This window comes from Melitaea cinxia, chromosome Z (genome assembly GCF_905220565.1).
Source record: "Melitaea cinxia chromosome Z, ilMelCinx1.1, whole genome shotgun sequence".
Taxonomy (NCBI): domain Eukaryota; kingdom Metazoa; phylum Arthropoda; class Insecta; order Lepidoptera; family Nymphalidae; genus Melitaea; species Melitaea cinxia.
Window position 1 is genome coordinate 4,796,066 of NC_059424.1, and position 25,063 is coordinate 4,821,128.

The following is a 25,063-nucleotide window of genomic DNA, read 5'->3' on the forward strand; positions in this document are numbered from 1 at the left end:
ACATGTTTTATAGAGCACATACAAATGTTTTCCGTGGTCTGGGATTTTGTCTTTTTATTGTGTGTGTTTCTTAACTCCTGATAGACGAGTAAATATTGTTACTGGGGATCGTGAATGTGAGGTGTTTTATTTTTTTTATTTATTAACATTAAGCTATTTGCAGTTTTAAATATTATGCTATAATACAGAACCCTCTAACCGAAGTCACTCTCGACCGGCTTATATGCTATATTTTTCAATTGGATGATTTAAAAGTTTTCCAAGAATTTATTGCTTTGTGACTGAACGAACAACTGTTCACATAGTTTTAATTTTATGTTAGTAGCTATGGCTTTTTATTCTATAAGTGAAACGCTTCGCTTTGTATTTGCATTGCGAACTTTAATCTGTATGCTTTTTAAAAGTTGAACAACTAGCGTAATGAAATTAATTTAATACATATAAGTACATATATACTTGTATTAGTCTATTATATATAATAATAATATATAAGATTGATTCGGGATAAATGCAGTCGCATAGCTATTGACCTTATTTTTATTCAAGCGTGCAATTAGGTCGAGTCGAATGTTGTAATGCCTCTGATTGAACGGTCTTATGAAGAGACCGCGGTAACGTCAGAGGTATCAAATGACTTATATATTACATTAAGAAGTTTAACTTTGAATATAGCACTAGTTAGGCGCTTACATTCGTTCTGGCAATCCGTTCTTGTTTATATAGAATAAGATTTTAAATGCAGTGACTTCATAATATACATTTCTATTACCGTCAACCGCATAACATATTATATTGAGGCAACCGGTACAGCGAACACGATTTTATTGAAATATTTTATTATAAGCGAGCGACGTTATGAAAAATAGCTCAATGGCGAACTGTTATAGTATTTTAAAATTATGATTTTTATCGGCTTTCACGCGGGATGCCTTTATTAAACGAGATGGGGGAGCGTAGCTGTTATTATATTACGATGTGTTTTATTTTATAACATTAATGTTAAAAGTGTTACAATTTTATTAAATATGTAACGTGTTTAACAAAGTTATATGTGTATACACAAAGTTTGTTCGTAAAAAGGGAAACTTAATGCCTGAGGGTATGATAACAGCCGAGACCAACACGCTTATGTTTACGTGGGTATTACGCACATTCGGGTACATTGGGTGTATTCAACCAGACTCGATCCGGGAATCGAACCCACTCCCCTGATGCGTCATACAGGATCACTGGTTACTGCGAGAACAGGCCAAACATCAAAAAGTTCCTCTTCATAGTTTTTTTTTTATTTTTATTTTTGTATAAACAAGTAGATAGTTACTGAAACAGCGGTAGCTATTCCAAACTGGAACTTAGAGGCCGTTGTCATGGCCGAGGCCATGTCATATATATATATATATTAGCTTATCCCGCAAAAGTTGTTTTGCCAAATATGTCATTAACCCCTTAACCCCCCGCCCCCTATACATTAGTGGAATGCAAAATAAATGTCGGTCGATTTACAGACCTACCTGATATGCACACAAAATTTCATAAAAATCGGTTCAGCCGTTTCGGAGGAGTATTGTAACTAACACTGTGACACGAGACATATATTAGATATGGTTGTTTGGAAAACATCCTTTGAGACTGTCCAAATTTCCTTAGATATATAGTTTTTTTGTTTGGCAATGTCTGGGCTTTGATTTATATTAAAAAAGATCTTAGACGTGATATTTGTCTCTCAGTGAATATAGAATACTGAACTTGTAAGATCCCACTGATGGGTAAAAGCCTCTTTTAACCGACTTCCAAAAAAGGAGGAGGTTCTAAATTCGACTGTATTTTTTTTTATGTATGTTACATCAGAACTTTTGACCGGATAGACCGATTTCGACAAATTTTGTTTTAATCGAAAGGTGGTGTGTGCCAATTGGTCCCATTTAAATTTATTCCACATAAAAGGCCTAAGGGCTGAGCTGCTCCACTACGAGTTACGCAATAAATAATTTCCCTACCACGACAAACGATCAATATGAGATGACTATGATAACAACCGGGTGCAACAACTTAACGTGTTCTCCGAGACGAGGTGGGGAGATCCTCAAGAAAATACGTCTAGATCAGAAACAAATATTAGTGAAAAAACAAACAACACGATACTTATTTGTTTACACAAAACTGTTTAAAACAATATAATTTTACTATGAATTGTGTGAATGAAAATGCGATTGCGAATTAATCGGACCAATATGATGTTACCTTTAGTGCTGTAGATAAATCTGACTTTGAATTTGATATTGACTTTTTTCAATAAGCTGAGTGACATAAATAATAAATTTTAGATTTTATTATCTGGATAAATATCTTACGAAATAGTATATTTCATTACAAAGGTGGAAAGGCTGTCATTGCAAAGAGTTCCGACAAATGTCTACCTGAGCCGAGGCACAGCCGAAGGCGAGGGTTGACAGTCGGAAGAAGTTGCAATGACGGTTCCGCACGTGTACTGAACGACTATTTTTAATACAGTTGCGAAAAAATGAAGCAATTTAATAAAACAATAAAAAGAAAATTTCTGAAAAATGGCGCCAACCGTAGACTATAAGCAGTTTTTTTTCTTCACCCATTCTGGTAGGTAAAGGAAACTATGCCCATACAGCCAAGTCTTCAGTAGAAGTTTTTTATTGATATGAAATGAAAATGAAATTTAATGAAATGAAATGAAACCTAACCAAACTTATTCAATCAAATCATTAAATCTGATATTGAAACAAATTAGTAGCTTCTTTTTAGAAATATACGTATTTGCATGAATCATAAAAACTTCTATGATTTTTTTTAGTAAAAACTTCATGGTTGGCTTTTCTTTTTAATAGACATTATTTTGACAGTTGGGAAAGAGAACGCACTAGTTCGGGAAAGGTAAAAAAAAAGCACGAGTATGTAATAGCCCACATCCCGAACGCTATACCTCCCTGCAATACGCCACTTTTTGAGCAACTGTATTAAAAATGTTTTTGAAAGTTTGTAAGAATGTGTGGATCGTTGTTACTCTTTCACGCTAAACTACTGAACTGATTGTAATGAAAGTTGGTATGTACGTGCATGATGACGCGTTGGCACAACGGTCACGGTACTTCGATTCCTGCACGTGAAAAATATTTGTATTGGACATACGGAAATTTGTCGTGGTCTGGGTGTTAGTGCAGTCCTTGTGGGTCTCCCCCTGTACCTCGGAGAGCACGTTAAGCCGTCGCCGTCGGTCCCGGTTGTTATCATGTACACCTGGTAGCGATCGTTATTCTCATATATCCTTCAAATCGCATTGGAGCAGCCTGGTGGATTAAGCTCTGATCCTTCTCCTAACTAAAACACTACCTTGTGATTGGACATACCTACGATGACGTCCAAAATTCCGTGCAAACTTCATTCCGAAAAGGTTATCGTGTCTTAGATAATATTTATATTCCGGCAGTATATACTATAAAATGTATAACCAACCTCTTTGTTTAGCGATTTTATTCTAAAAGAAGGTTCTTAGTACAAGGTAACTTTGGAAAGGTTATTATAATAATAATGGCGGTACAACGGCATGTATTTTTTTTTAATATAATTAGGTCGGCAAACAAGCGTACGGCTCACCTGATGGTAAGCGATTACCGCAGCTTATAGACGCCTGCAACACCAGAAGCATCGCAAGCGCGTTGCCGACCCTACCCTCAATTCCCCCCAGCTCTGGGTTACCTTACTCACCAACAGGAACACAACACTGCTTGAAATCAGTATTATTTAGCTGTGATCTTCTGTAAGGTTGAGTTACTACCCCAGTTGGGCTACTCCATATTTTAAGCAGGGAATTTACTGCTGTGCCCTACGTCTATTGTAATAACAAAAATAAAAGCACTATATAGATGCAAATTGCCTATAGCTTTTCTAGTCTTAAAGTATTTATACAAAAAAGCCACCATGTCATTTGTCACTAGTCCTTACATACAAAAATACTACGACAATAAAGCAGCGACAGCAAGAAGTACAAAGAGATGAGATCTTCCTAAAACCGTTTACATTCGCTTTGAAAGGGGTCTCTTTTTAATTTTGTTTGCATTCAAACGAAAAATAACCGAGTAAAATACGTTGAGAAAAAAATATCAATTAAATACGGATTATTAAGGATTACTAAAGAGTACTCGTTACATTTCAATCAAATTAAAATGGAACCATATTACAAGCGTAAGCAAGTAATGATTAAGAGTAAGTTAATAATGATTTTCTCAATCAGTCGACTTTAAAAGTATCATGAACAAAACGTATATTATTAACCGACTTCCAAAAAAGAAGGAGGTTCTCAATTCGATTGTATTTATTTTTTTGTTCGTATGTTACTTCAGACCTTTTGACTGGGTGTATCGGTACGATTTCGATAAAATGTTTTTTTAATCGAAAGGTGGTGCGTGTCATTTGGTCCCATTTAAATTTATTTGAGATATAACAATTACTTTTCGAATTATATCGAATAATGCGTTTTTACTGGAATATTTTTTCATCGATCTACGTTGTATTATACCGCATAACTTTTTACTATGAGTACAGATTTTGGTGATTTTTAATTTAATCGAAAGCTGATGTTTATCATGTGGTCACATTTAAATTTCATCGATATCTGATTACAACTTTTTGAGTAATCTTTGATAACGCGAATTTACTTGACTATTTTTTCGTCTACCAAGGTTGTATTACTTGTCGATGTAATTGAAGTCGGTTTTTTTTCGTTTGCGAGCAAACACAATTATATATATTTATTAATGAAGGCATATTACAGGCTGAAGCGAAGACAAATTGATATATTGATGGTGATTACTTTCGATTAGGTCCTAATTGTATGTGTGTTGGTCAAAATAGACATTTTTAAAAATAATGATTTCGACAGAGCTTAGTTTTGGTAGACTTTGGGTAAGCCAATAGAAAAAAAGCTGAAGTGCGAAAAAGTCGCTATAGTGTCGGTAACATGTGTGTTAAAAATACTATTTAAGCTCAACGATCGATAGTTGCATTTTTTTTTCAGTAAAGATCCAGGCGGTAAATTTTTGGTAGACTTGAGTCACATTCACGTTACGCCAATAGTTGAGATAATATTTCATTTGTTTAACCTTACAATTCTCAACAAACTGTCATAAAGGAGGTTAACGTTGTTAAAACACGGCTGTGCGTGGAAAATAATAAGAGATACCTAACAATGAACCGCCGAATAGTTGATGATGACGACGAAACAATGAAATTAATTGTTAGATTTACGTAAACTAATTTATAAACAATGCAGTATGCAAATTCAAGTTTGTTACCGTCTGAAAATTTCGTTCGCTTTAACAATAAACTGAAATGTTTAACATGAAAGTATATCTAAAGTTTTCGCTACGTGTGCACGGAACGAAGGATTATAACTTCAGCGACTTTCAATTTTAGTGTTTCGGGCTTGTGTTAAATTTACTCGAATTTCGGTGTGTTTCTTTGTCTCACTACCAAATTTTAACGACTATTCAGATATACTAATTGTGGCTATCATTACACACCCTCGTACTTTCATGCTGATTACCTGTTGTTTCTGCCTCACATCCTTTTTACGCGGGGAGCGTTTATCGTCTTAACTATTATTACAATAGGTTTGGGAAAAAATATTTTTACATTTTCTAGCAAAAATTTGTTATAAAATCTTTTTATTGTATTATTTGTAAGTGGTTAGTTTTGATACCATATAAAGGTGACATTTTAAAAATAAACTGTGTTTTAGTCCAAAATTAGTTACATGTTGCATAAAATACAGCGTCACTAAGTCCACTCATTTTTATCAACTATTAATCCTGCACCGAATAATAAGCTTTATCTATTACCTATTATTTTTTTATGAAAACTAAATTTATGCTGATACAATTCCAAAATTGTTTGTGGGATTTTATTATACATGCGAATACCATAACCTAGTGTTATAAATAAAATGTTTGAATAAAACGTGCTTTACTTGTTTTGACCGAAACGGAAGTGATATATTTAAATTAATGTTAGTTACATACACAGAGTACAATAATGGCGCAGACTGGACAAAACCTACCGACTAATTATATCAATTAGCATAGATAAATTATAAATGGCAACAGTAGTAATTTGAGTAGTCACAAATTAACACCCAGAAAGGAGACGTTTACTTTGCGCAGTCGGAAACTTAGGAGTTACAATTTTGTTATTCCGTCTCGTGTTTACAATGCGATTATTACTATTTATTTCAAAACAATGAATATTTTGATAAATATAAATAATATTGTTACAATTATGTATATTCACACATTATTCTATTAAGCCGTCAGTTCTGGTTTTTATCATGTACACCGTATACTAGGCTACTCATAGTAGAGAATATATCCGCCAACCCGCATTGGAGCAGCGGGGGATTAAGCTCTGATCCTTCTCCTACATGGGGAAAGAGGCTTATACCCAGCAGTGGGATATTACAGGCTAAAGAGACCATCTTCCTGGACACGTAGGCCACATCCGTGTCGAAAGCCAACTTGTCGCCGATAATAATTCCCGATAGCTGGATTTCCGTTAACACTCCAATGTCGACCCCATCCACGGCAAAGCGAGGGGTGTTGAACTTCTGTTTGGGCGCTTACATCGTGCCGTAAAATTTATTTGACGAAAAGTCAGCTTGTTTTTGATACCCTACTGTCTGACATACTCGAATGCGGCACTTTTCTCAATCTTTTGGGCTGAGTCACCGACGACCGCCAACACCTCGTCGTCTACGACCACGTATGCATATGCAGCCTCCAACCCTTTCATCAAAGGATCAAGCAAAATATATTACCGAATTAGGCTCCTGATGGATCCCTGCAGGCTGCCCACGTGCAAAGTATTTTAAAATGAAATACCTTTAAAATGTACTTAAGGACACACTTACTCTTCAGCCTATCGCAGTCCACTGCTGGACTTAGGCCTCCACAAGTACGCGCCAAAAATGGCGTGAACTCATGTGTGTTGCCCATAGTCACCACGCTGGGCAGGCGGGTTGGTTACCGCAGCGTTGGCTTTGTCGCACCAAAGACGCTGCTGTCAGTCTTCGGCCTGTGTATTTCAAAGCTTAGAAGTTGGATGGTTATCCCGCGCCATCGGTCGGCTTTTTAGTTCCAATGTGGTAGTGGAACTGTGTTATCCCTTAGTCGGCTCTTACGACACCCACGGGAAGAAGGGGAGGTGGCAATATTCTTTATTACCGTAGCCACACAGCATCACTTACACACACAGCACTTCGAATTATTATTTTGGCTTAATTCTGAACCTTATGCAGATGATGTCGTGGTCAGCAGCTAGTTATTTCGTAGGAAAATATATCAATAATTATTCTTATTTTTGATGTTACTATCAAATACAGCTACCCTGTTATTACGGAGCAATAAAGCGGGTTGTAATGCCGCACCCTGTTATGCAATTTGTATAAAATGTTTCCCTTAATCTTATACATAGAAACCTGAAATTATTAAACAAATCTGTTGTTCTTATAAAGCTAACTTAAAAATAGTAATAATATTCTATATATCTTATAGAAGCTTAACCATAATCAGTAGTACAATCGCTAACAAGTTGATAAGAAAAGTTTCATGAAAATATAATGAGTTTTTCCTTTAATACTTCAAAATAATTAAATATTTACTTAATAAAATATTAATTAATCCTCTATAGAAGTTCTACGAACTCGCATCGTAAACAACGTCGAGTATATTTTTTTTTTATTTGGAAATATGGAAGTGTTTTAATTGAGTTTAGAAGCCAATTATAGTGAAATACTTTCAATCTTATAGACTATATATAGCTAAATTATAGCTTAAATTAAAGTACGTCTTAACTTTGATTTGAAATCTTTAAAATGTATCATTTTATATTGATACCTTCACTTTACAAAAAAAAACTTAACTATTTGAGTAGCCCGTTGCTTCTATTGGGTGTGACCTGGTTTTCGTTTCATGGTTGTTGATCTGCGTAGTCTTGGTAAACTAATTATTTGTATCATGTACATGTACTAAAAATATATATCATTCGGCTGTTACCTACTAACACGGGCATTAAGTTGACTACCTTCATCATTACAGCCTATACAGTCCACTGCTGGACATAGGCCTCCACAAGTTTACGCCAAAAATAACGTGAACTCATGTGTTTTGCTCATAGTCACCACGCTGGGCAGGCGGGTTGGTGACCGCAGTACTGGCTTTGTCGCGCCGAAGACGCTGCTGCCCGTCTTCGGCTTGTATATCTCAAAGCCAGCAGTTGGATGGTTATCCAGCCATCGGTCGCCTTATTAAGTTCCAAGGTAGTAGTGGAACTGTGTTATCCCTTAGTCGCCTCTTACGACACCCCATGAAGAGAGGAGGTGGCTATATTCTTTAGTACCGTAGCCACACAGTACCTTAAAAACTACTTGACTTGACTTGTTGACTACCTTAAAAACAGACAACGGTGGGTGTTTCACATAAAAAACTACTTCCAAGCGAAAAGTAAAGTTAAAGTTTTTCATATTAAATTCTATGAAAAACTAGTTTTAAAAAGTTTTGATGTCGAGTTGAACGAAAGCGTTAGTTTCTTTTCACATTAAATATTCATGCGAAATGCGAATTTGAAATGTTATGCAGATTGCCGAGACTGAACTTTATTGAAATACGTAATCAATTGAACGAATAAACGGAGCAAATGATCACGTAAAAGCTGTATGAATCTCAATAGCTGAGGATATTATCAAATATTCGCTTTTTTTGTAATAAACATTTTTGCAGATTTAAATATGCTTGGCGTTTTACCTGACTGCTCAGATATTTATACACAGATAATGCTTATCAATGTGTATTTGTTTACTCGAACTCGTGTTTTATTATACTTTTATGATCGTCTATTTCATTAGTCGATTATTGAATGAGTGTCTAGGGGAACAAATTCAACTGTTGCACCTTTTTTTATTGTGAGCCCAGTATTAGTCTAATCATATTCGGTACTGTTTTCAAAATGTTTATTTTCTATAAACGTTATATTATTTCTTTCTTCTGTTATTGAAATAAATAAAATTAAATATATGTATATTGATTGTTATAAATTTTATAAAATTTCTTTCAGCTTTCAATCGATAATATAGCAATGAGCACACGGATAGAAAGCGGCGGCACGAGATACTTAGATCTATCAGACTCCTTCTATCTCGGGGGAATAGAGACTGAGAAAAGACAGCGAGCCTTCTCGAAAGGCATCAAGGCCGCGGACTCTAGCATCATGGTGAGTTTAATAAAATAAAAAATTAAGGTAGGTCACAGTTGGAAACATCTCAATCGAACCTTATAGGATATCACAACAAGGTATATATATAGCTATGGTAGGTACAACATAACAAAAAAATATAAGTATATATACAATGGATTTCATACTAATATCCTTTTGGTAGATTAATCGCTTGGCTTAAACTTGCTCTTTCGGGAATATATTTTTATATTTCTTGAGTTTTGAAGTAAAACTTCTTTACTTGACTTGGAGTAATCTGGTGAATTCGTGACGAGAGCGTTACGAAGAGTATGATGAAGTTGAGAGGGAGATATAAGTTGGTGGAGCTTAAGAAGTTTTACTTCAGTCGTGCGGTCTAAAGCACACTCGTTTTTTTTTTTTTTTTTTTTTTGTATATTATTTCGTTTACTTAAAAAATGTTATAGAATCGAGTAACGATTCATAGGAATTAAGCGGAAACAATAAACTCGAGTAACAACACGACCAGTTTTAAATTTGAAAAGCCAAAGTATACTTATAGTTTGTTATTTATCACCAGTAATCGTGTCATTTGTTGAGACAATATCATCGATTAGTAAAAAGAATCATAAAAGATAAAATATCGCATTTATAGCTTTTTTTAGTCCATCTCAAATTTTACTCCATGATAAACCTTAAAAAAACGCTCGATTATTTTTGATACTGATTTCCACGAAACGTCCTTAGGGTTGCATCAGACCGATCGAAGTCGACGATAAGATATACGGTCTGCCGAACGCCGTAGTATCGTACGGCGTTAGTCCCAGATGCGTGTGGTGGTACCCTTGCCACGCCGGACCGAGTCCCCCTTGCATACCGCGGGCAACTTGCGAACAACACGGCGTCGACCACTTCACTTGCAAGTGCGACTCCGACTTGTGTATAAATCCCGACTACGCCGAGAAATATAAGGTAATAACGCCTCTATTGATATAGCATTAAGGTGTAATTTCTAATCAGTGTTTTCTAAAAAAGGACGTTGTAAGTCAAGTGAAAGAGTTCAATGACCCCCATGTTCATATAATGTATCGATAGCCGTTTTGCAAGCGATATTAGTTTAGTGTACATGTTAAATCATCGTTTCAATATATTATCCCCTTAGATTTAATCTTACAGCCGTGCCTAAAAGCGTGGAACACTCTTGAATATATGTTTATGTCATTAATCATATGAGATATAATTTATTAATGAAATATAATTATAATTCATGAAGTATATGTTTGCAACGAGTGGCTAAGTAACTAAGACTTTAGTTGATTGAAAACTGCTTAGGAATAAGTTTAAGTATACTTGGGTACCCGCAGGAATCGTTCGTTATTATTCGTATAACGTAATAAAAAATATGCTTTTCCCGTTTAAAAAAAAAAAAAAACTATTATGTAAACAATGTTAAATCCCACATACTCGTAAAAATATAACCATCCCATGTTTCACTACGTGCTAAACCTAGAAATATGATTTCAATAGTTATATACTATTATCCAGAAATATCATTTAATTATACAAAATGAACAATATGCACTTAAAATCGAATACTGCTCATGTTGTTGTTGTAGTGCAACAATGTGATATTGTTGTTTTTCGATTAGAACTCAATTTATTCTTTTTTAACCGACTTCCAAAAAAAGAGGAGGTTCTCAATTCGACTGTATTTTTTTTTTATGTATGTTACCTCAGAACTTTTGACCGTGTGGACCGATTTCGACAATTTTTTTTTAATCGAAAGGTGGTGTGTGTCAATTGGTCCCATTTAAATTTATTTGAGATCTAACAACTACTTATCGAGCTATATCTAATAATGCGTTTTTACTTGACGCTTTTTTCGTCGACCTACATTGTATTATACCGCATAACTTTCTACTGGCTGTACCGATTTTCATAATTCTTTTTTTGTTGGAGAGGAGATATCCCTAGTTAAGGAAACCAGGATCTGATGATGGGATCCTAGAGAAATCGAGAGAAACTCTTGAAAATCCGCAATAACTTTTTACCGGGTGTACCGATTTTAATAATTTTTAATTTAATCGAAAGCTGATGTTTGTCATGTGGTTACATATAAATTTTATTGAGATCTGATAACTACTTTTTGAGTAATCTTTGATAACGCGTAGTTACTTGACTATTTTTTCGTCGATCTACGTTGTATTACTCGTCGATGTAATTGAAGTCGGTTTTTTTTTCGTTTGCGAGCAAACACAATTATATTTTTTATAAATTAAAACTACCAATATTTTGACAAATCAATAGATTTTGCCGGATCGTTTGTTTACAGGATAAATCAGCAGTTAGAAAAACAAACGATGAATTCATAAAATTAACGAGATATCGTGCCAATCAGTAAAAACGCCTTTTGTATGTAGAATTTAGTTTTTGTTTGGGTTATTATTAAAATTAGGTTAAACCTAATATATTATCTAATAAAACTTTATTTTTCCAGAAAAATGCCATTCACTTAAAAGCGTAACAGTGTATCTTATGTAAAATTTATAACAGACCGAAATGATAATATTGAATTTATTTTAATACTAGCTGACCCGGCGAACTTCGTATCGCCTAACAGTCGATCCTTTAATTTTATTAATTTTTTTTTTTAGAATTTTTCTCTCCGTAAGAACCATCCTCGTACTTCAAGGAATATTTTAAAAAAAGAATTAGCGAAATCGGTCGAACAGTTCTCGAGTTTTGCGCTTAGCAACACATTCAGCGACTCATTTTTATATTATAGATAGTAGTATGTAGGCGCGATCTATAATATATGTATGGCCACACTCCGCGTACATTGTATCGCGCTGTACATATTAAATTTATCAAAGTATGCTTAATTCCTCTTATTAAGATCGATCTTAGCACTTATCACAACACAGGACGCGAATAGAGCCTTATTTTTAAATTATATATTTATTATTTTTAACTTTATTCTATCAAATAAAAGCTTAAAGATTACAGATATTTTCCCAGCACGAGACTGAGAAATAATAACAATTTCTCTTTAAAATAGGTTAAAGATAATACGATTAGTAAATCGTACCAGATCTCGCATTCGTCTTGCAAATCCTTTGACAATATGATGTAAAACAGTCATATTGCAAGTAATATTCTTTAAAAATAAATAAATTAATATCTACACAATACACAGACGGTCGTCTGTTCCTAAAGTAAGCAACTTAATGCTTGTGTTATAGGTAATAGCCGACTGCTATAGCTACATTTTTTTTTCGATCAACATACTTATAAATAATACATATAAAAATATTTTTAAATAAATATTTATATTACACTCAGACTCGGGGTGGGAATCGAATCCACAACCATCGGAGCAGAAAGCAGGGTCACTACAAACTGCGCCAACGGACTAGTTAATGAATGTAATATATTGTACGTAATTATAGAACAAAAAGAGTGAAAGAGTGAAAGATGATCTGTGGATAAATGCAGGATGATCGACTCGTAATTACGTTTCTTCAAATAGCGGGTTCTGTAGGTGTAACAGATCACGTTTCGCTGTTAATAATAAGAAAACCTAGCCCATCCTTAATTTGTAGTTCAATACACACGACCATATGTCCAAATTTTAAGGAGATTGAATAAGGTATATTGAAACTATCATACAAAACGTCGTTTCAAGACTTCCTAAATGCTCTGGTATAAAGTTAGAGATTTACAAATCAGTCTGTACTACGATTGAATCGTTCCGCATGATACCTTTCGTGAGCGAGTAATCGCGGCTTTAACTTACAATAAAAAACATTCTGTGAGAAAAATAATTCGTTTCCATATGCGATTCTTTAGTTGTATACGGCAGTTTGTATTGATATCTCTATCGACGTTTTTTAGGACTAAAAAGATAGTATAGGGTGGTTATGCACAGGTACGTTGCCAGGGTAACTCGTATATTAATACAAATCAAAATTTAATAATTGTGTTTGCTAGCAAACGAAAGACCCGACCGATTTCAAATACATCGACAAGATATACAACATAAGTAGACGAAAAAAAAATAACAAACGCATTAGTCGCCACTACGATTTTCGAAGTTTCCCCTCGATTTTCTGCGATGCCATCATCAGATCCTGGTGCCAACCTTGGGATATCTCCTTCAACAAAAAAAGAATCAGTAAAATCGATTCAAAAAACACATTTAAAAAAATATACGGTCGGAATGAGCAACCTCCTTTTTTGAAGTAGGTTGAAAAGGGCTAGGATTTTTTTCCACGCGGAACGTGAACTATTACGTCTACAGAACGTTCCATTTGAAGGAACGTAGCTAAGAGTCTAACAACTTATATCTATACCTACATATAATAAAATAGTAGGAAAGTCACAACTGTACATTGAATATTTTTTAAAAGAATACTTGGGGTGTGATCTACTATCGATACCGAAGCCAAAAATATAGTTTTTAGAATTTTGGTCTGTTTGTCTGTATATGTCCGGGATAAACTCAAAAAGTACCGCATGGATTTACTTCAAATTTGCCACGAATATTATTAAGAAGTCGGGTCAACATATAGGCTACATATTATCACGCTATCACCTACGTGGAACGAGCAGTGAACCTTTATTTCTTCAACGCATTCTGTAATAACGTGTAATCTAACGACTCATATTCGAATGTTGTTGTTATTATGTTAATAACCATGCTATAAGCTGGCTTCATACTATAAACAAAGACATACAGAATGTCTTATATGTCTTAAAATGAAGTATATTTAGTATCAGCATTGCACCCGTGCGAAGCCGGGGCGGGTTCGCTAGTAAATTATATTTTCATATGAGATATAACCATTGTAGATCATCTAAATGTGGTACTCAATATTGCACATAAAAACGCTATACTAATTATGGTTTTCAGGTGTTTTCGAAGTCAAGCAGTGAATTAGAGCTAGTAGCTCTCTACCCACTATCCGTGCAAGAAGGTGGAGTAGCAGTGATCACAACTCAGAATATTGACGTGGTGTTAGATCACCATAAATATGGTGTTAGACCTTCTGGGGTGCTATTACACGTCGCCCAATCTCCTCAACACGGCAGGATTGCCGTGGACTTGTCCTTGAGGAACTTACCTCAGTATACTAATTACGTTGAAGGAGAAAAGTCCAAACAGTTTTTCACGCTTCTGGATCTTTCTAGAGATAAGGTATGCTCATTGTGTTTTATTGTAAAAAAGTATGTATGTAAATATAATGTCACATACATGTTATTTGATATAGACAGTTTTACGACCACTGACACGTGTGTCTTATGTATTATGTATACACATGTATTAGTATATCATTAATATTAAATTTAAGTTTTTTTTTTTTGTATTCTAAACCTAATATATAATTTATACAGCACAATGTATATATTTTAATATTAAATGTGTAATTAGGTTTCGTACTTAACTTATAAATTTTAGTGCATTGAGTTTTTGAAGTTATACTTCTTGTGGCTCGTTATGGAAGAATGGTGAGAGGAAATTTGATTGAATTTGAGATGGAAATTTTTACGATACGCGCGCACACCAGTACAAAAAAACCGACACTGAAGTTAGCTAGTCAACGAAGAACTTAGCAACGTGAAGTTAGTTAGCCGATCAAGTATAACTTCTTACGTGTGTACATAAGTACACACACTTTTTTAACATTTCTCAAGCCATCGAGATGTGATAACTTTAAATTTAATTGTTACATAGATTTCAATGTTTAAAAAAAAAAAAAACAAAAAAATCTATTTTTAAAGAATTCGTTTTTATGTAAAAAAAAACATTTTTTTTTTAATCATTATGTTAAGTTACGCAACCTCAATACTAATAATAAACTAATTGCCTCATAGGTCCGCTACGTACACGACGGATCAGAAAACCATCAAGACGCAATAGTACTCGAAATGGAGCTAATACCGGAAACTAAGTTCACTCTACCGAGCTACTTGCAAGGTCGTAACACTTTCGTCCTCCACGTGAACATAACACCCGTAAACGATCCACCCGTACTCAACCTCCTACCCGGGAAAGTCTTGAGACTCACTCAGGTATATTTATATATATTATTTGTATATTTTGATAGGTATCATATTAGTTTCTTGCACGAATCATTGAAATTTAATATTAATCGTAATTTCGTAGTGCATTAACAGTGCATTTGTATGTAATTTTACAGTCTACGTTTTCTTTCTTCATAAAAGTAGCATAAAATCTATTCTTTACGTTATTAGTAAAATACGTACTTTACTAACATATTTCTTGTTTTTACACTGTTTTGTCAAGACATTGTTGAATTATCTAAATCAAATCATCAAAACCAAAATAAATTCAATTACTGAAGCATCAAATAAGGACGCAATGAATAATAAGCAACTCTTTCAATCAAATACATTTTGCAACATCGAAATACGAAGATATTTTCAATATCAGTATTAACCTAAATATGTGCAACAATTATTAGTACTTAAATTTTTTTCGAGTTGCCATAATAGTCATAATTTGCAGTCATTTTGTCATAATCTATCTATCTATAATCGGCCATATATGAGTTCCAAGTTAATTACTACCCGCTTCAAGCTAAAATTACATTGTTAACAAGCACTATATATAGCCTGCTCTCTTTAATAACTTCTAAATTGATTTGTTGTTTGTTTTGATAACACTATTTTTTTTTTCTAATATTTAACGCTAGTTTAACATTTAGATAAAAATGTACATGTGACGTTTTAGAGCATGAACGTCGTCATCAAATCATTTATCCGCTAAGTAATTTTGTATATTTTTATTTGTTTTCAGAGCTCGGTGCGTTTCCATTATTTATTTATTTTTGAGTTGCTTATGAATAGTTGCATGCTTTAATGGCACGAAACAAATAACCCGTGATAAAATATGTAAAGTGAGTATAACTTTGTCAATGTTAAAATAATGTAAATTTCTAAAACATTAAATAGAAATAACCTTTGTTGCACTCAGTATCTGGTGCTGATTCACAAAATAACATATAATTTAAAAAAAAGAGTGTAAATATTATAAATGTAATTATTTACAGTTAAATATGAATTGAGTTATAAAGAAATAAATAACTAATTATGAAATTTTTGTCAGAAAAATATAAGTTTGTTTCTGAAAAAAGAGAAAATATTCACTATATTTGTAGTATTTTTTTTTTTTTTTTTTTGTAGTAAATCACTAATCGTATCTATTTTTGTTATATTTAAATGTTGAAAATGTTTGGTCATTCATCTATATTACTACAAATAATATAAGGTTAAAAAAATGCAAGTATTCTGATTTAATTTGTCAACTTTGTGTTGTAATAATGATAGTGAGTACCGATTCTTACATTGAAGATTTTTTACACTTTGATAAAAAGAAACTAATCGACATATCCAAGAAATAAATTTTATATCTACTATTTTTCTTTATTTTAAGAAAAAACCACTCATAAATTCGTAGCGTTGTGTTTTTAATATGATGTACTAAAACGTGTTAATTTTATTAAAATTTGCTTAAAAAATGTCGCCATTATCGAAATGTTTTTCGTTTGAAGTGTCTCTGTATACCTACTTTAAACTGTATCAGCATGATATTGTCCAAAGATGAAGAAAATTGTACATGAATTGCAATAACAATATGCTTCGAATGATTGTGAATTAATTTTTGTTTCGGTCAAAACCAGTATTATTCATTATACAAAAGGAATAAACAACAAAATAATGTTAATATTTAGTCGTGGAAAAGTTTCTTCATATATTATAAAGAAATTCAAGGTAAGATTTTACAAAATTAATTTACATTAATTATAATATATACATATGTATCAATATGTTGCAATGAGCAAATAAAGAAATGAATAAATCATAAACACATACATAAATATAATATGTTATGGAAACAAACATTAACGTAACATCACAACAACTACTGAATTCTACTCGAAAAGATAATCATGAAGAAAATAGTTCTACGTTTATCACGGAAGAAAGAATATAAGGAAAAATTTGAATTTCACGTTATAATGGAGAAACAATGTGTTGACGGTTCACGTGATTCCAGTTTCGATCCAGTACTGGACATACATACTTGGTCTGAATCGTCACTGGATTCATGTGGAACGGCACTAGCTTCTGAAGAAGACGAAGAAATCTAGACTCCAAGGAATTTATACGATGTTTACCGATCTACTATTTGCACTTAGCTCCTTGTTATATATCATTAGTGTCTTATTTGCTGGTTATAGTAATAAATAAACATATAATATATCATATCGTTGTAAATATATAAAAAAAAAATTATATTTAACTTTAGTTTACTCGTAATTTTAATCCCTATATATAATAATAAATACTATTAACATTCGATTGAATGAAATTAATATCTTATTTATAAACGTGGTTTTGCTTCTATTGGCGTCCTTATTGTTATTTATATTGTTTATTGTTAACTATCTCCGACATAATTGAATGATTTACAAAAAACCTGGCAGTTCAATTACTTGTTTCCTTTTCAAATGTCTCGGTACATATAAAAAAAAAAAAAAAAAAAAACGTTATTTTTAAAAATATATTTTAAGCCACAACTACAGATTCAATATTTGCAGCAATATAATGGCAATTATTTTTAAGCGTTGCGACTCTGAAAATTAAAGTTGTCTATTCTTTTCAATATTTTATACACATTGTGATTAAGAATACTGGTAACAAAATTGTACTTCTAAAGTTTTCATACTCTTAATTTGTTACTAAGCTACCTACTACTCGTTATCATCGTTGTCGTCTTTTTATTGAGTTAGGGGAACATTTAGTCATTAGTATTCTGAAATATGATTAACGATTATAGAAATTTGTGAAATTATTATTTATATTGTTCAATTGCATTTGATGGGTATACATGAAAGACCAAAACATTTTTAAAAAATATTTCAATATTAAAAAGTTATCAATGAAACTTAGAAAATAAGTTTAATTTTTTTTTTTCTTACTTTATAATACTTATAATTAATACTATTGTATATTGAATTGTAACATTATTGTAATTTTAAAGGGGACAAGAAAAGTTATCACATCAGATATACTAAAAGCCGAGGACCCAGATACGCTGCCAGAAGATCTGCTTTATACAGTTTTACATGGAAAGAATGAAGCGAACAGGTATATGTTTCCGTATAGAAGATATGTATATATCAAGCGACTTATACGTCACAAGAAACGTAGACCATACTTACTAATACTTACGTTTCTTTAAAAAAAAATTTTTAATTTACAACTAGGTTGACAAACAAACGTACGGCTCACCTGATGGTAAGCGATTACCGTAGCTTATAGACGCCTGCAACAGCAGAAGCATCGCAAGCGCGCAACCGACCCTATCCCCAACCAAGTCTGGTCACCTTACTCACCAGCAGGAACACATTACTGCTTGAAATCAGTATTATTTAGCTGTGGCCTTCTGTAAAGTCGAGATACTACCTCAGTTGGGTTAAAGATAATAGAAATAAATTGTAAAGAGCTTGACGAAGTTAAAAAAATATAATATATATATTTAACTTATATTAATATATATATTTAACTTCTTTAAATCTTACTGTGTGATACTTAGGAAACTATTTATAATATAATCTCTCAATCAATTAACATCCGTACTTTAAGTGCTCATTGAAGTTTATTTCATTTTGGCTGTTTACTTTTATCTACAATATTTTTTATTTTATTTTTTTGATATATTTTTACAGTGGTCACATTGAAATGTCAGGTCAACCGGTGGATTCGTTCACACAAAAGGACGTCGACTCCGGAGTGATATCATACGTTCATGGGACTAGCAATGAGAAGCAACTGAACAAAACTTCCCTCCGTCTTACTTTACAAGTAAGTTTTTGCTCTGATATATATCTGCCATATAGCCCGCATATTACTCGCAGTAATAGTTTGTGTCCGGCGCGATATGTAACGTGATCTTTTATAGCATTCTACAAATGAATAATTTGTTAATCGGTCGGTTAAAACCAATTATAGTGGAAATTAGTAATAGTTTAAAATTAATGTGTTACCTAAGAATAGTGCTAGAGAATAAAGAAAGATAAATGTTTATTTCTTTTATTAATGCGAAGATGAGGATCAGAGCTTAATCCACCACGCTGCTCCAATGCGGGTTGGCGAATGTATTCCCTACTATGAGTAACGATCGCTATCAGGTGTACATGATAACAACCGTGACCGACGGCTTAACGTGCTCTCCGAGGCACGGTGGGGAGAGCCACAAGGACTGCACAAACACCCAGACCACGGCAAACACCTGTATGGCCAATACAAATATTTGCTATGTGCAGGGATCCAACCCGCAACCGCCAGCGCAACAGTCATAAACCAGTGCTGTGACCTTTGCGCCAACGCGTCGACTTGACTAACTATAGTTACCTATGTTTCATATATATTTTCTACACAACTTTCTCAATAAGTCTCTTAATTTTTTAATTAATTCCTAAGTCGATAAGAGCCTGTTTCACCGGTTGCTGATAAAGTTATCTGACATATAAAGGGTGTCCAACAAAATAAAATGTTTGAGACATTTATCATTTTCACTATCTCATAAATTCTTCATTTCACCAACACTATCTAAACTTGTCAGATACTCGTAAATTGTAATTCTAAAAACTGTTGCTATAAGTTGAAGAGAAAAAATACTAGCATAAGTTTGAAATAAATATTATCAGCCATAGGTTAAACAAGATCTAAGTATATTAAAAAATACCATATTAATATTAACAATTTTTCAGGTATCAGACGGTATTGAGACGAGCGGTCCGGGTGTCCTTCGTATATCGATAGTACCTCTACAAGTTCGTTTAGTAAACAACACCGGCTTGTATCTCGTTCATAATTCGTACGCTTTCATCTCTGCTGATAATTTGACGTTCACGACCAACGCAGATGAGACTAATGTTCACGTGAAGTAAGTTGTTTTGTTCTTAAAAAAATATGTTCTACAGTACCCGGCGATAAATATTGATCGACCTTTAGCAAAAGAATCAGCTAATTACGACTTCGTTGAGCGTTATGGCCCAAGATCCTACACCAACAGACCTTTCTTATTTTCTGACAGAATGTATACAATTTAGTCTATTAGTGAGTACAGTGAACATAATACATAACCGCTTGCTGAGGCCTATGCCCAATTTTTTTTTTAATATTAGCTGCTAAATTTACGTCAAAATTTTACTAACTTTAATTATTTTCATATGGTTACGGTCACCAACCCGCCTGCCCAGCGTGGTGACTATGGGCAAAACACATGAGTTCACGTTATTTTTGGCGTGAACTTGTGGAGGCCTATGTCCAGCAGTGGACTGTATAGGCTGTAATGATGATGATGATGATATGGTTAAAAATAAGAAAGATCAGAGCGGCTTGGGATCTTACTCTGTTATATCTTTCAGTCGAAATACGAACAGTCCTATATCTGATTTGCACGTATTGATATTTATTTTTATTCTTTGTACACCAAATTTTTTTCATATAAGAGCTATCTTTACGTTGGGTAAAAAAAAAGTGTATGTTCATTAAATGTATTTATTATTTACTAGATAATCAGTCACGCATATCTAAACGAAATTGCTTTTTTGGTCTCCCTCTTTTCAGAGTACTGAACTTAATTGCAGTAGAATGTGATTCAGTACTGACTTCGCTTATCATATTGTTCAAAGTTCTTCTAGAAATTCCTGTGCTATTTGCAACTCCCTCTTAAACATTCTTAAATAATTACTTATATTTACATCTTCATTTTTTATTTTAAATCTGCGGGAAAAAAATTGTTCGAAATTTCAGTAAAAAAAATGATTTCTCATAAGTGACTTTGAAAAGGTTTCCCTCATTTTCCTAAAGATGCCATAGCATTATTTAAATTTTGAGGTGTTAACAACTCTGTATGTATTTTGAACTGAGTGCCTAGTGCGAATTTGTTTAATCCGTCTCGCAATAACGGGCGTCAATTTTAACTTCATTTTGTATGGAAAATTCGGCATTTCAACCTAGTTTTCGCGTTTGCTGCTAGATGACTCTGTATCGATTGTATCGTATACTATTCTTTATCGTCTAGGCTGCAGTGTTTAAATTCCCATGCAAAATAATCTTCACGTATAAACGCGTTTCTCTCATATTTATGTGATTAAAACTCGCACTAGGCACTCAGGATGCGACACGCACTTGAACAACGGCCGACAAAACGTCACATAGGTATTGTGTGCCATAGACAACGCTCTACGAAACTGATAGTTGTCGTTTCTTTCCAAAGGTCGATATTTATCATCGGGCACTATATTTTTCTAATAGGCCAGGACGAAACTGTCACATAGTTTAATTCTTATTTCAATAGTAATTGGCCATTAGCGCCATTACCCCTATTTTATGGTCCAAGCTTGTGAATTTGATTTTCGCCCTAATTCCGGCGAATAATATCTATTTACCTAGTGCTATATCATTATGTGTAAAATTTATCAGAAACATCATAAGGTCATGTCAGCTGGCTGTTATCTAAAACCTATTTGCCTATCTTAGGAAAATACAAACATGTTTGTATTTTAAACATAAAAATAAAGAAATAAACAGAAAAAATGAATATAAATATATACTGATTGTTTTAAACAGTGACTTCGATACATATCTTTATTTGCTAATTGTTTTTTTTTTTTTTTTTAGATACGACATTGTGAAACCACCGCAGTTTGGTGTCGTAGAACGACTCAGAGTTTTAGACAGTACTTGGCAAACTGTCGATTCATTCACCAGTGAGATGATCAATTTCGGACGAGTTCGATACATGCATATTCTTGGTAATCCGGCACACGATGAATTTAAGGTAAGCACGTAACGCAGTTAGATACTTTGGTCACCCGAACAGAACCTCACGCACCACCCTATCATCAGGGTGACGGCTCTGTTCAGAAGAATTTTTTGCGCCGACTATAAAATAGGTAGGCACAAAAAACTGCCACATTCCAAATGTTTTTGACAGAACGAGGTCCGCTAGTAGGTAATCCGCTAGTAGGTATAATAACAGAAAATAACTTGTTGAAATCTGTATAATAATAATGTGTCTAAAAATGTGTTGGTAAAGATCAAAAGTCGAGGACGATTAGACCAATTTGGCTATTTTTTTTCTCACATAAGTAATACTTTGTAGAGGGCTCGAAGAACTTCGGATAACGAAATGATTAGTAAAAATTCACGTTTGACAATTTGCAAGACGACCTCACGTTAGTTTTCTTTATATGTTGTTTGCAATAAAAATGTGTAGAAAATAATTGTTACAAAGAAAAGTACGCTCCGGCAAAAGTAATAAAGAAAGATAAGAAAAGTGATGCAATCAAATTTTACTTGTATATAATTATTTAAATAATAATTACTCAACAATGGATCATATGTTTAAACATATGATCAATTGTTGAGTAGCCCTGGTCGGAGTCTTAATAGTAAGTGATGAATGTTGTTGAGAAAGGAGGCGTCTATTGGGTTAACTAATATGTAATAAATTATGTTTAAGAGCTGAAATATTCTAGTGTATTTTTTAACCAAACAGGCTTAAATTAATTCGGCTCTGTTGATTTATATTTTACTGGCCGGGATAAGAATATTTCTTTAAAATAAACCACGTGTTTTGCGACGAAAAGAAAACATTGTGTGGTTTTTGTTTTCATATTATATTCTGATACTTTTATTTTCCAATATTTACTACTTTATATTATCTTGTCAACAGTTCAAAGCATCCGTGGGAACGGTACGAACGAATACGTTATACGATTTTCGATTAACATTTATCAAACTCGAATTATATCAATCGACAAACGAGGAATTAGTTTTAAATAATACAAGAGAGGCTTTCATATCGTCTCAACACCTAAGATTTAAAACCAAGCCGTTGTCACTGCCTGCCGATCGAATTTTGTTTACCGTACTCAAACCACCGAAGTACGGTATCTTACACCTTTCATCTGGGAAACATCACTTACAAATGCATAGCACATTCTCTCAACAAGATATAGATTCAGATTTACTATGGTATAGATTACATAGACGAGCGTATTCTCATATACAAGACGAGTTTACATTCGTAGTAGGAGCGACGGAGTGTGATAATATAACCGGAGTAATGACAATTAGACATTTACCCGGATCGTCCGTATCCGATCATTTATCCGGCCGCGTTCATACGACATTGGAGAGGTTGCAAGTAATCGAAGGTTCTAGAATGGTAATACCGGCGACTCATCTCAATTTCCGAACGGATGTGGTCACGAATTTAGTGTTTAATATCACACATTTGCCAAAACATGGTAAGATTGAAGTGATCAGTGATAACTTGAAAATAGTTAGAGATAACACTACATACTTCACTTTACAAGAATTGAACTCGGATAGAGTGTATTACGCCCACGATGACTCTGAGAGTAGGCACGATTCGTTTCATTTCATGGCTTTAAGTCCAGAACCCGAGGACTTCCAATACGTTGGAGTATTTCATATTGACATTATATTGAAAAATGACAACAGCCCTGTGCGAGCAAACGAAAAAGTTTTCCACATAGTTCACGGTGGAGCAAGATTGATAACAGCTAGAGATTTGAGTTATACCGACGCTGATTTGGACACTAAGCCCTCGGACATAATCTATACAGTACAAAGATTTACCAAAGATCCTCCTAATGGAGGTATATTTAGAGCCGATAACCCATCAGAACAAATAGCACAGTTCACGCAAGACGATATCAACAAGAATCTAGTGCTGTTCAAACACCAAGGCAAAGAATATGGTAAAATGGCTTTCTGGATATCTGATGGATTGTTCGATGTTAATGGTAATTTGGAAATACAGGCATCCCCGCCTTTTATACGGATGTATCCAACTAATGGTTCGATAGTTGAAAACGGTAAAGCTGTGGTTATAACCACCAGAGACATGCAGGTAAGTTACTATATGCAACTAAATTGAATATAAAATTAGATATAACCAGTCCCGCAACAGCTTGGAATACGTGCAATTTACTGATAAAAAAAAAAATTAGAAATGCTTTAAGTATCTATTTATAGTGTCCAGTTATTAAGGTTTATTATTTATTATTTATTTTACACTTTATTGTACACCAAACAAATAAAATAAACAAGTAATTCGTAGGAAAAAAAATGTACAAAAGGCGGCCTTATTGCTTAAAAGCAATCTCTTCTAGGCAACCTTAGAGCAAAGGAGATGATATATTGACTGTGTAGGTGTACAGTTTAATTTTGGGCTTAAGGTTGTGAGTTATCTGTTATTTCCAATTTGTTACTATAAGTAAATACAAGAGGTGTCAAATCGATAGATACGTATTTTATTTCGAGATTTTTCTACCAGAATTTGGAACACTACTCGTAGTTTTTTCAAAAATTTCCGTCAGTTAATCACAATCGTATATAGAAAAAAAAAACCATATTATAGTTTCTAGAAAACAATATGTAATATGTTTAATGATAATCGAATTATTTTTACGTAAAGGTGGACACGAATATGAATTGCCTAGAAGAGGACATCCACTACGATATAACGCAAGAACCCAAGCACGGGTCTATAGAAGTCGGTGAAGGTCAGGGTGTGACCAGCTTCACACAACTCGATATAGCTGCAGCTAGAGTGTCATATCGACACAGGGAGCCGAAGACACTAACTGACGCATTTAGGTACGGGTTCCATTGTCCTTTTTTATAAACAACTAGGTCGGGAAATACGCGTACGGCTCACCTGATGGTAAGCGATTACCGTAGC

The 25,063-nt window shown here is 33.6% G+C and overlaps 1 protein-coding gene across 1 annotated transcript in view; it reads left to right on the top strand.

Moving 5' to 3' along the window:
• LOC123668606 (chondroitin sulfate proteoglycan 4) overlaps positions 1 to 25,063 on the top strand; it is a 49,578-nt gene that overhangs the window by 12,716 nt on the left and 11,799 nt on the right. The window contains exons 7-16 of the mRNA XM_045602328.1: positions 9,133 to 9,288; positions 9,997 to 10,221; positions 14,162 to 14,446; positions 15,124 to 15,321; positions 18,317 to 18,423; positions 19,005 to 19,140; positions 20,049 to 20,224; positions 21,967 to 22,126; positions 23,024 to 24,229; positions 24,797 to 24,978. Of these exons, the coding sequence (XP_045458284.1) occupies positions 9,133 to 9,288; positions 9,997 to 10,221; positions 14,162 to 14,446; positions 15,124 to 15,321; positions 18,317 to 18,423; positions 19,005 to 19,140; positions 20,049 to 20,224; positions 21,967 to 22,126; positions 23,024 to 24,229; positions 24,797 to 24,978 (2,831 nt within the window). The remainder of the gene's footprint in view (positions 1 to 9,132; positions 9,289 to 9,996; positions 10,222 to 14,161; positions 14,447 to 15,123; positions 15,322 to 18,316; positions 18,424 to 19,004; positions 19,141 to 20,048; positions 20,225 to 21,966; positions 22,127 to 23,023; positions 24,230 to 24,796; positions 24,979 to 25,063) is intronic.